Here is a 12,682-nt window from a genome sequence, read left to right as displayed (position 1 = left end):
AAGGGCAGTTCTGTTCAGAAGTTTCAAATCTGGTTCCTCCTGCTAGCATTCAACATAAATTATTCCAGCATAATAGCAGCAGCTTTCAGGTAACCTCAGGTGTTTGGCAATAGGGAGCTTTAAATAACTACAGTACTTAAACAATTCTGCCTTATTTATCTTTTTTTTTTTTTTTTTGCCTTGTCTGTACTGAGTGTTCCAACTTCTACATGCCTATGTTTGTAAGTGTGAGACAATACGAATTAGGTTAAACAGCAACAATCGATTTTCTGTGAGTCTCCTTGAAAGCTTCTCTATCCTTGCCAAGTTCATCACTTGCTTCCACACTGCCTAGTTTCTCTACGTTTGCATTTTCATCAACCTTTTGGTTAATCCTGTGCTCTGCTCAAAACAAATGCTCAATGACAAATCTTTTTGATCTGTCCTGTTACTGCCATTCAAGCCTCGGTCATCAGAAGGAAAAAAAAAAAAAAAAAAAAAGAAAGAGAGAGAGAGAGAGAGAGAGAGAGAGAGAGAGAGAGCCATCCAAGATATCCCAGTCACTCACAACAGTTAAGCTGCTGTTTTTCATGCTGACCAGCAAGAACACTGAGCTGATCAGGCCACCTTATGCCTCAGCCACTGTTATTTTCTTATGATCTTTTGCTCTTGCAGGTACCACATTGTATAATCTCTTTGATGCATTTTGCACACTTGATCTTAAAACATGACGGTTTTCTTGTTATACAGACTACTCCTTATCCAAGCTTATCTAGTAATTCTTGTTTCCAGCATACTTGTTTCCTGCTTATATCCAGTTACTCATTCATATCTGAATATTTTCCTGTGGTTTACCACAGCTTCACTTCACAAGGGTCATTTCTCTGAAACACTCCTGTAGGCTCTTCTTTCAAGGCAGCCTTTTTCATCTTTCCTCTCTTTTTCCCTTCAGATCAAGTCCATCTTTCTCACCCTTATGTGAGATGAGGTCCCATGATGGACTTATGCATTGACTGCGGCTCTTGTGTTTCACGACAGTGAAAATCCAATTAAAAATAAATAAATAAATCCTGGTCCTCATGCTTATTATTTTGCTGATTACTAACATTTCTTTCCTGTCCCTTAAGGTATTTTTGGATTTGACATAGATTCTATCCTATGTCAAAACCTTTAGGCAGCAAGATTTTTGTGACTCTTGAGTGCTTTTCTAGTTCTTACTGATCTTAGCACAGTTTCACCTAGAAATCACTGTTCCTAAAAAGCTGCTACCTAGGCAGAGTTTTTCAGTATTTTTTTTTCTTTTTTTTTCTTTTTTTTCCCCCAGTTCTAAGCCTTCATATTTTGCATAAAAATTTGGCTGCGCTTATTTTTAAAATACCAGAAAGGTCTCCCTAGAAGTAAGGAAAATGCACTTCACATGACAGTTGAAATACGTGATTCATACAAACACAAAGAAAGCAACTGTATGGCTTGAGCACGTGTTACAACAACTGGTCATTTAAAAGCTGTTTCAACAACAGCGTAACAGGCATCTGAGCATCCTGCAGCTGTTTTGCAGATTGGCGCACCTGTGAAACCTGCTCAGTGCAGCTCACGCCGGCATGCAAATGTGACTACGCTTTATGGCACTGGGTTGGTGATTTTGACAAATCTTTTCAGAAAACAGGAAGGATTTAAAGCTAGCCCTGTTCCAATTTTGATGTGCTATGCACATAACATCCGTTGGTTTTAAGCGTGTCATATTTTCTGATCAAATCTATCTCAAAGTCTCTGCTTATTCCTGTGGGTTTTTACCTTATGTTAAGAATAAATACTTGCAAGCAGGACGAAAAATAAATTTGGTATGATTGCTGCCTTTGATTGCAATTACTGATGCAAGACAGTACTGAAAAAAAAAAAAAAAAAAACTTCTAATAATCCGAGTTCAGTAAAATATTTCATAATATGTCCATTCTTGTGTGTTTTATAAGGAGTATTTTTAAAGGTTTCAGAATGTCTTCAATGAAGGTGATTCCATAAATAATGCTTGCACAGTGGTTTCTAAGGTATCTTGTGTCTCCTTTGTGACGTAAACTGGTTGTTATGGAGATGGTAAAATATCAACCATTCTTTGTGAGACTGTGCAAGATCAATTTTGGATCCGTTACAGCAGCTTTTTTTCTCTGCTCAGCTGTAATCAGCCTTCCTTAGCAAGAGAAAGGGATGTATAAAAAGTATAAAGTATTTTAAAACAAACAAACGTTTACACAACACTTTAAACTGTTTGATGTACAGAAATAGACCTGTTTGCACTTGTAACATGCAAATTTCATCCCAAATTCAAATAAGTTTAATGGCCTTCAACATAAATGAGGCTACTACTGTTATTTAGGTTTAAGAGCATAGAAAAAAAAAATCAGACCACTCCGTCTTCATCCCCTATTTTTTAAAAATTTCATAAGCTGTATCATATAAAAAATATATTTCTTACAGAGGGGAGGACAAAGATTAACGACTTCTTATCTTAAAATCTTTAATTAGTTGGATATCCAATTAACCCCAAATTTACTGAAAGTACATAAGGGACTTTTTTTTTCAAGTCTGTTATAACTTTCTTGAGCTTCATGAAATAGAAGATAAAGGGTTATGCCTGGATAAAGTTATATAAAACATACAGTCTAAGACCATTGGGTAGGACCTCCACAGATTATTCTTCTCTGTTTTTAATCTATGCCATTCCATGGGTCTCACTGTGCACCTCCCCAGTCAGTGAAAGAAATCTAAACTTTAGGTTTTGCTACTCACAAACATACGGAGTCTTTGTACCACCTCACAAAGTCAACCAACTGTATTGTCTGTGTTACTCTGTTTTTGAAATAAATCTTGTAATAGCAAATAATCAATAAGAAAACATAAAATTTATTGTCTGGTACTGGCTGCTTTTTAAATCTATGAGTAAACCCTTGCTCAAGTTTTACTAGAATATACACCCATCGCTCTTTCACCCTGACATCTCTCCCACTGCATTAACACTTGTAACTGTTCAGTGGTGGGAAATAATTTCTTTAAACACAACATCCAAGAATTCCTAGATGCCTGTTATGCATTTTCAATTACCTACTTCTACCATAGCATTTGAAAAATCTGTGAGCAGTAGTATGGATTACATGAAACTGTTACATGGACTATCCATGAAAGCTGTTGTTCTTTCCTAGTAAACATTTAATTCTGGTTTAGTATTTACCTTCATACTATGACTGATTCCATGACATCAACATGCATATGATTACTTTGAAATCTGCAGTGTCGTATCTTATTCAAACGCTTTATTCATTACAATTTTTTTGGCCCAAAAACTTCACAAGACAGACTATGATTAAGCTTAAAGAACACACAGCTGAGTCAGGGGTTTTGCAGAGTCCTCTAGCAGGACAGGAAGGTGGAATCTCCTTCTCCCACCTTGTATTTAGATGTACAGACAAACACATCAAAACATACACACCCCTGCTGTAAGACCAGCAAGACATTCTGAATGCCTGACATAACACCCTAACGGAGAAGGAGAACTAAATGTTTGAAAATGCATTAAGATCTTCAAAAGAAAGACGAGTCAAAAATTATTAACAGATGTCATTCTTATCTACTATTACTGTTCTGTGTGCATACTTCAGTTGAGCAGGTATTTAATCCTCATTAATTTAACCTTTCCTTTACATTTCGGTGCTGTTTAGGCCCATATAGTAATAGATTAGGATGAGTGCTGAAGATTTGGCTCCTGCTAGCACACACAAATAGCATAAGAACTACTATTTTTTTAATCTCCCTCTCCCACACTCAGAGTACCAACCTTCGTAACTAAGCAAAATGATCAACAAAACAGATCAATTAGCCAACTGTAGAAAAACTGCATGTATTTTCTGAGGCCAGAAACCCTACCATAGGTAACAGAAATCATGAACACGTGCACAGATACGTATTCACGCTGTCTAAGACCACGCAGGGCCAGAGCAGTGTCAGAAACATTAGCCCAGGAGAGTATTGGTCCTCAGGAGATTGCAGATTTGCAGACTTTGGTTTCCCCCATCCCAGGCTCTAAGATGTAGATCCCTATCTACTGTATACCTGATAATTATGTGAAGTGCTCCCTTCATCTCCCACATTGGAACTTTTCACCTAAAAAGAATTTCTGTAGAATTACATTGAGCGTATTTGATTGGGAAATCATAAAATTTTCATGGAGACCCTCAATGTTTACACATCATCTGTACTTTATGGAAACATTACAGAGAATAAATTGTTGAACATCATTACTGTTAAAGGAATCAATTCTGTATATTCTAACAGTACATTCATCTTACTGAATAGGGGCCATAGATGTAGAGGGAAGTAGAAACATAGACTAAGGTAGCAAGAAGAGATACTTCTTTCACCTGCTGTGTGGAAAAAACAGCAACTCATGCATTGCAATGAAAGATGATGACCAAAACAGGATTAAGAAAACATTTACATACCTCAGGTGCCATCCAAAAGGGTGTTCCCACTGAAGTGTTTCTACGCAGCCGTGTGCTGGTGAGCTGGGCTGAAACACCTGCAATAAAACACATCCAATCTTGGCTTCAAATTCATTATCTCATTGTTCACTTCAAGTACCTGCGAAACAAACTTTGAGCCTGTACAGCTGCAGAATGCCTGGCCAAAATAGGTGCAGCATTTGTACTGAATTCTTCGTTTGATTAATTTCCTTTTTCCCATATTCATAGCTTGTCCCAGACAGACCACAGCTTGCTATTTCAGAATTGCTGAGAGATTCTTTGTGAATGACTCTCAGCTTGAAGCACTTTCATTCAAATTCAAAAAAATTAATTGGCACCTAAATATCACAGACATGTAATCTGCTGTTTTCATGAATACAAACTAGAACACTTCAAATTGCAAACTGAATTTAAAACTTCTGTTCCAGAAATATTGTCCAAGTCTAGCTGAAATTTATTCCCTGAATACTGCTGGCAGGAAACTTGCTCACTGGAGTATTTGCTGAAGCTCCTGCTCAACAAAACATTTATGCACTTGCTTAAATCTTTCTCTGTGGAGAACAGCATGGAAGCTCAAGCTCACATTGTAGCTTGTACTTAGAAGTTAAGCACGTGCTTAAAACAAAGCCTGTGCTTCACTGCTTTGCTGACTGGGGCTGGACTACTGAAGCACAGCTGAAAAAAGGAAGGAAGGAAGTAGAGCGAAGTCAAACACCACTAAACAAATCAGAATGAACTTTCACAGCAAATCTTTTTCTCTGCTCTGGACAATTTACAATTGAATTATAGAATTCAGGAGCATTCCAATAAGCTTACACAAAAGCAATATTGACTTTATTGACTTAAAAATATTTCAAGTTAACATTCATAAAAAAAAAAAAAAACACAGCTCCTGTGGTATTACCCAAGAAGAGGAACAGGCAGACACATATAACAGACTTGTGCCTGATTCCAATAAATGCGAAAATGAGACTCAAAATTGTCATTCGTAAGATAAATAGATTGCTGGCTCCAAGATTCAATTAGAATCATAGAATGGTTTTGGTTGGAAGGGACCTTAAAGATCATTTAATTCCAACTCCCCTGGCCATGATCAGGGACACCTATCACTAGATCAGGTTGCTCAAAGCCCCATCCAACCTGGCCTTAAAGTCTGTATTTATTTTTCATATCAGTGTGATTGCAAGCCTTCAGTGATTTACTGAGTATCACTGTGAAACAGCTAATGGCTAGTGCCTACAAAAAGACTTCATTTAACTCTCATCTCTCTTCAGCAATCCTAACTTGCTGTATCTATGGTCATTCCAAAGCTGTGCAGAATACCAAAGAGCTGAGACAGGAAGCAAGAGGAAGACAGTTGGAAAGAGAGAACGAACATGAGCATGAATGAATGATGAGTTGCAGGTATTTGGGGTCAGCTTACACTTCGGTGAATATTTATTCAAGTATCATGCTGTTGACAGCAGATGAAGGAAGAAATATATATCGCGTTGAAAAAAACAAGTCATAAAGTCATGTAATAAAGGCAAAGAATTGCCTTTATTCTCAATTAAGGATATTTTGCACAATCCTCTCTATGTGCCAATATCCTTATGTACTGCCTTGAGATCTCTCTCCCCCCTTCAAGACTGTCTCATTCTGTCAACAGAAAGGACAGAGCTCACTGAGGTAGTCACTGAATACTTCCTTTTATCCCCATTAACCTGAATTCTAGTTCCTTATGTAGTATGCCCATCCAATGCTAAATTCAGAATTATTATTTCCTTTTCCTCTTGACAGCTTTCCTTTGCTCCTTATCAAAGGGTAAATCTCCTTAACATTCCTGCAAAATGGGAAAGGATTATTAGTTCCAGGGATTAACCTAAAAATATAAAATGCGTCCACTGTTTTTCTGTACTTAATCTGAGACCTTTCAGTTTTCAGGCACTCCACATGCCTTAAGTATAGCTGTAATAGATCTCAGCTGCAGTTCAGGAACATTTAGCTCTTCTGCAAGGAAGGAAAAGATGTTTCAGACTGGGTACTAGGAAAATGAGGAACACAGAGTGGCCATTTCTAAAAAGTTTGATGCAAATGACTTGAGAACAAGACAAACTCTGGCAGAAGCAGGAAGTCTCCAATTTGATGCCATTCAGCTGTCTGAACTGCAAGACCCTTCTCTTTCTGAACTCTGCATTTTTCACAATGCATCTTCCACTTTCTGCAACAAATGCGACACGCAGTTCTACAATTTCGCCTGTGACTCAGTACTGATTTGTTCCCAGAGTCCCTTCTGTGACAAAGGCAGTGGGATAGAGAGAAAAAAAGCAACTTAATGAAAGTTTGGTGCATGATACGTCAGACAGGAAGCACGCAGGTATGGGGCATCTCAGCATTTCCTAATGGTTAAACATTAGGGAACACTTGAGTGTTTGGTCATATATTTTTCTTAAGGTAGTTGTATTTGTTGTAATTCACTAGTGTTATTGTTTAAACTTAAATGTCATAGAAACACATACACAAAAATAAACATAGAAAGAGAGAGACCAAGGAGATGCCAGAAAGGTTGCTATTCTCATTTTCCTTCATGCACTGCTAAGCATACATCTGCTATTCACACAGTACTATTCACAATGATAATTACCTTATGTATTATATGGTTTTGCTAATAAATCATATATTACTAATAATCTGTTTCTGTTACCCACTAACAAAATTGATCATTCCATTACATACATATCTGACAGACTAAAGCACTCCCTTATTTCTCTGAGTGCATATTCATAGGAAGAAAAATGCTGAACCAAGTTAGATTTTATTGGCAAGTCAATTTCTCTCTCCCCTCTCTTCTTATTCTTATGATGCTTCCAGACTGGCCATGCTAATATCTAACAAACAGCAATAATCACAAATTAAATGGATATTGGGTTTTGGACCCATGGGACCATTTTACCTTCTGCTCAGAGGGAATAAAATGCTAGAGGCTAGCAAAAGTCATTCCAGAGAGATGAATGTTTTCTTTTCATATGCAAAAGATTCAATATTTAAATTTAAATTAGGAGAATTACCCTGAAACTGACATACTTTGCGAAATTAAAAAAAAAAAAGCTTTGTAAATAAAATGACACTTTCGAAGCTACTTTTAATTATTAAATTGTTATGTTTATGCTTTTAAGTTAGATGTCTATTACTGATTTTTTTGTCAGAATTTTTATTCTTGCTGTATCAGGTTGCTTTTCCATTTTTCTTCCTCAAAATACCTTGAGTATCCTCCTGAAAGAGTCTCTCACTATAGCAGTCTGCCTTCCCAGTGGAAAGTAAACAGATGCCTTTGGCTAAACTGCATGTATCAAGAAAACAAATGGGAAGTGGTCATTACCAAAGTCAACGAGCTTGACTCCACCTTCTGTTGTCAGAAGAATGTTGTTCCCTTTGACATCACGATGAATGATCCGGTTATTGTGCAAATGCTGAAGGCCCTATATGCCAGCAGTAACAAAAATAAGTTTACTCCCTTATTTAAAAACAATTACCCTACTATTAGGGAACGTAATGAAGACAATCTGCACATAGTCTATAGAAACATCTGTCCACCAGATTACATGCTCGATACAACCCCTGCTGCTATAATGGCCCACATAATATTGTCAACATTACCATACTTTATAAATGGAAAATGTATGTATGAGATGAGTAAATTGCACCCTCTGCTGTCATTACAAGCCCAATGAACATCCTTACCAAGAGAGCACCATATAAAATGTATGAGATTATAGCTTCGTCCAACCGTTGGCCACACTTCAGCAGACCTTTGACAAGCTCTGTGACAGAACCTCCATTGCACAGCTGTGAAGGGGGGAGTTGCACAGGGAAAAAAAGCAAGACAAGTCCCCGGTTACTCAACATGCTTGGTTAGGCTGTGAACACCTAGCAAAACTGCACTACAACAAAGGTCTGGGAGCAACTAGATTTTTATCTTGCAGTTACTTAGGTTGTCCTCCGTACCTTAGAATAAATTTTATTAACAATATTAATCATAAATCACAGCGACAGGTGGGGAAAGGGAAGTGAGATTTTATAAAGTGCAACTTATAAAATGTAATTAAAAATCAAAATATTATGAACAGCACTGTATTTTGTTGTTAAAAGAGCATTTAAGTCCAATTTAAATTATTTAGTATTTTCAAATTTGTGCATTGTATTTTTGAAAAACTGCTTTTGTGCAAAGAAAATGTCAGACAGAAAAGACTGATGCTCTTGATAACTGTGAGGCAACAAATTGAAGTCATTTTAAACTTTCACTCCATCAATGCTCCTGCTGGCAGGCAGTATAAAGTAGACAGAAACCATATCTTTATACTCCAAACTTGATGGTATGTGCTGCCAGCAACTGATATAAAACATTTTGATCCAGAAAAGCTGTTTCTTGCAAGCATTTCCTAGTAATGGACTGCCATACAGCAAAAGAGGAGGAGAAAAAGTAGAATTAGAATCTTTGTAAATATTTTTTCACCTACACCATTATTTCACTGTCCATGCCCTTCTAGTAGCTACTCCCCTCTTTCTCTGTCCTTTTCTTAATATTCCCAACTGTTTGACAAAAAATGATGATAAAAATATTTAAGGTGTCTACTTCGCATCTTAGGCAATTATCAAAGTAAGACCCTGCTTGTAATGCGTAAATATGCCAAAACTATGCCTAAAGGGAAAAAAATAACCTACAACATTTTTATTAGAAAATTTGTAAGTTGCACATTTAACAATAATATTTCAAAGATGAATCAAAGTGAATATTTTGTGTATCTCATTTTAATGAAAAAAAGTGTTAATGTATAATATAAAAAGTCACTGTTACACATACATAAATTTGCATGTAAATTCCAAGAGATGAAATGGTTTGCCCTGTCTGGTAAATTTATCCATATAAGGAAAACAAATATTTTAATGTCAACTGTCTTTTAAATTTTGGAAAATGTGCACCAAAAACCATCTGACATGAACATATTTAATTGGTAAGTTCTGTACAGAGAACTAACTCTCCCACATTCCACGTTCAATTTTGTTATACAGAAAATTTTGCAATTTTGCTGTACAAAATTTGTTACATGGAACACCATGATTGATACCACATTGATATATCTGTCCAACATGCTACGCTTGAAATGAAAAAGAAAACACGTGGGAAACCAAGCCCAAACTCAACACAGAGTCAGTACCCGTACAGTTAAAAATAAGAACAATAACAAAACAAAAATAATAGCTGATTTTTCAATTGTTACTGAAATTTAATATGAAACATTCTAAAAGTTCACTCAAGCAACATAATTCAGCAGTACATAGAAGGTAGATATATTGATGACATTCTCCATTTGTTAAGTGGAAATAAAGCTTCCCCAATCTGCTTCCAGTCATCATTCAACAGTAGGGAGTAGAATTTCTAAAATGATCTGTACTTAAAAAGCAAATGTTAACTTTCTACAGTCTAGTTATAACTGAGGAAAAATTCTGAATGGCCTGCTAGCTCTACTAGTCAGTCTATGCAAAGCTCTGTATCTATTAAGCCTAGAAAACATTTAGAAGTTCTCATCTTGCAACAATTTTTGGCAAGCACTTAACTGACAACAAGACTACCAAGTGTTATTTTCCACTTTTCATTGCAAGAATACTGACTGCAACTGAAGACAAGATAATAATAGGCATTTCTGTTGCTGGTTGCTAGAACAACCAACCTCTAAAGTTCTTTAATATCATTTTTTTCCATTACATTTTCTCTGTTCACTTGTGCAATAGGGAGCATGTTTTTTAAGTGTCCATGTTACTTCCTCATAACATTCTGCATTCCCTTTGAGAGCATGACCTCTCAAAAAAAAAAAAAAATTAGAGAAATGTTTTATCCAATATTTTCCCCAGCATGAAAAAATAAGCTGTTTTTAGGTGAACCATTCTTATCAACAAGATTTGTTGGGTTTGGAGGCAAAATGTAGCTTCTTGAATAGAAATAAAATGCAAGGATGTTCTCTATTAAATAAGGTTTGTGTGATTTTCAACAGAGGACTACGACACGTCATCTATCACCCGTCTTTTGATAAATAGCCCCTATCAGAAAATCATGAAAGTTGGTGACTCTTTCAGCAATAGAGAACAGAGGCCCACCAACATTTGCTAGTTAAGATGTAATATTATCAAAATGTTTTTACCTCAAGTACTAGCCAGAGCTGTCCTCCCACGTACTGATCTGCTTTGTAAAACATCCCATAAAATCTAACAACGTTAGGATGATTAGGAAGAAACTGCAAGATATTATACTCTGCTTCAATTTCTTCATCTACATCCTAAGTAGAAAAAAAAATACAAAACATATGAACACTATAAGCCTGTTCAAAACAACAACAACAACAAAAAACTCTTATGGATAAGAACCATTTTTTAACAAGTTTGTACTTTTAAATGGGTTTATTTTAATGCAGCTGAAAGTACTCACATGAGGCTGTACATCATCAAATCATGACACTTTTGTTTTTGTTTTACATACAAGAACATGAAATCTGTGTAAAGTAAGTGGTTGGTTCTTCTTCAAGGATTCTTTTAATGCATAATATACGTAACCAGAAAAGAAAAAAAACTAAACTTTGCTTGGCGGTCTACATAATACATTTGCACTTGTATTCATTTTTATTTTTTTTCAAACATACATATTTTTAATGTGTAAGTTAAACGTAAACATGGAGCTATGATTCATTCTTTTTTCTGTTGTCCAAACAGGACCATAGATGGGGCCACACAGAGAATAATTTCACAAAACCTCAAAGTGGAACACAATAAAAATAAAGACATTCTTAAGAGGAAAAGACAGACATACAACAGAAACCATTGAAATTCATTAAATAAGGAAATGTTACTAAATTTTTGTTAATCTTTCCTTGTTTCTGCAGAGTGCAACTATTAAAAAAAACTCATGCATTTACATGTTTTTTCTTTTAAAAAAAAATCCTAAAAAGGGTATAATCTTATTTAGTATCTTTCTCATAATCTTTCAATAAGAATAATCAATTCTCATAATCTTTCAATAAGATAATCAATTATCTTTCTATAATCTTATTTAGTATCTTTCTCAGATTTATATACGAGAAAACCAAGACAATTTCTGAAGTGACATATGACAGAAATGCAACTTTTCTTATTAAATATATTAGCCTAATTGTTATGAACGAACTCCATCTTGATCCAACCTGTACCACTGCCAATTAAACCTTTCACTGAAAACTAGGGCCTTGGTTCTCAAGGGAGGTTAGGCATTTAACTCCCACTACAACTGGGGCTGGTACAGAGCTACCTCCAAGAATCCATCCTGTGTTGCTCTTCTGTTTTTACCTTAACGATTGCTCAGCAGTGTTATCTACTTACAGAAGATAACTATAAAATATCCTAAAGTTCACAGTCCTTCTGCAATGGAAAAAATAATTATTTTAGGGAGCATATAAAGTAAGAACATTGAAGATTAACAGCATCTTTTATTTCCCCTGCTATAACAGGGCCCTAAGAGGAATTAATGTCTTTCTGCCTTCTTAGCACATGCACGCTCCAAGCACAGGTATCAAAATTTGTACCAGAAGAATAATATAGACACACAAACTAAACGAGGCAAATGTTATCTTAAAATAATATGCAAGATGATGAAATTGTCAGCTGTACCTTTGAGATGCTGGTTCCAAACTGTTTCCTTCCACCAATGCATTCTGTGAAAACATTCCCTCCAGGATGCTTTCACATATCTCACACATCTGAGTTACATTTCAAATCTGTTAAAAATTCTTTTAAATTAACAATGAAGTTACAGGTTAATATTTTTACTTACACTAATAGGATCCAGAATCTTTACTGCTGCCAGACTTCCATCTTTCTTATTGGCAACCTTATAGACTTTACCGTAAGTGCCTTTTCCAATAGTCTCTATAATTTCCCAGGTATCTGAGGGATCAGCTAATGATTCTAGTCCAATCATATTGGAGTTATATTGAAATAATCCATACAACGGTTTCCTGGAAAACAAAGCAAACACAAACACAGTGGAAAGCCTAAGTGCTTCTGTACTAAAGCAGCTGTGTTATGATGAAGAAACCAAATGCCGTCCTAACTTGAGAAGAAATGCAGATGGAATGACAAATGAAAACCAGGTAGAAAGATAAAATCACGAAATATAGAAACACAAAGGA

The 12,682-nt window shown here is 35.8% G+C and overlaps 1 protein-coding gene across 11 annotated transcripts in view; it reads right to left on the bottom strand.

Moving 5' to 3' along the window:
* Positions 1–12,682, bottom strand: part of MYO3B (myosin IIIB) — a 192,474-nt gene that overhangs the window by 156,625 nt on the left and 23,167 nt on the right. For all 11 annotated transcript variants that reach the window (XM_035332279.1, XM_035332284.1, XM_035332281.1 and 8 more), the window contains exons 4-8: positions 12,325–12,508; positions 10,667–10,801; positions 8,211–8,315; positions 7,849–7,948; positions 4,470–4,546 (exon numbers count right to left, since the gene is read on the bottom strand). In XM_035332279.1, coding sequence (XP_035188170.1) covers positions 4,470–4,546; positions 7,849–7,948; positions 8,211–8,315; positions 10,667–10,801; positions 12,325–12,508 — 601 coding nt within the window. The remainder of the gene's footprint in view (positions 1–4,469; positions 4,547–7,848; positions 7,949–8,210; positions 8,316–10,666; positions 10,802–12,324; positions 12,509–12,682) is intronic.

Source organism: Oxyura jamaicensis, chromosome 7 (genome assembly GCF_011077185.1).
Source record: "Oxyura jamaicensis isolate SHBP4307 breed ruddy duck chromosome 7, BPBGC_Ojam_1.0, whole genome shotgun sequence".
NCBI lineage: Eukaryota > Metazoa > Chordata > Aves > Anseriformes > Anatidae > Oxyura > Oxyura jamaicensis.
The sequence above is the reverse complement of the archived record's forward strand: the minus strand, read 5'-3'. Positions and strand labels throughout refer to the sequence as shown.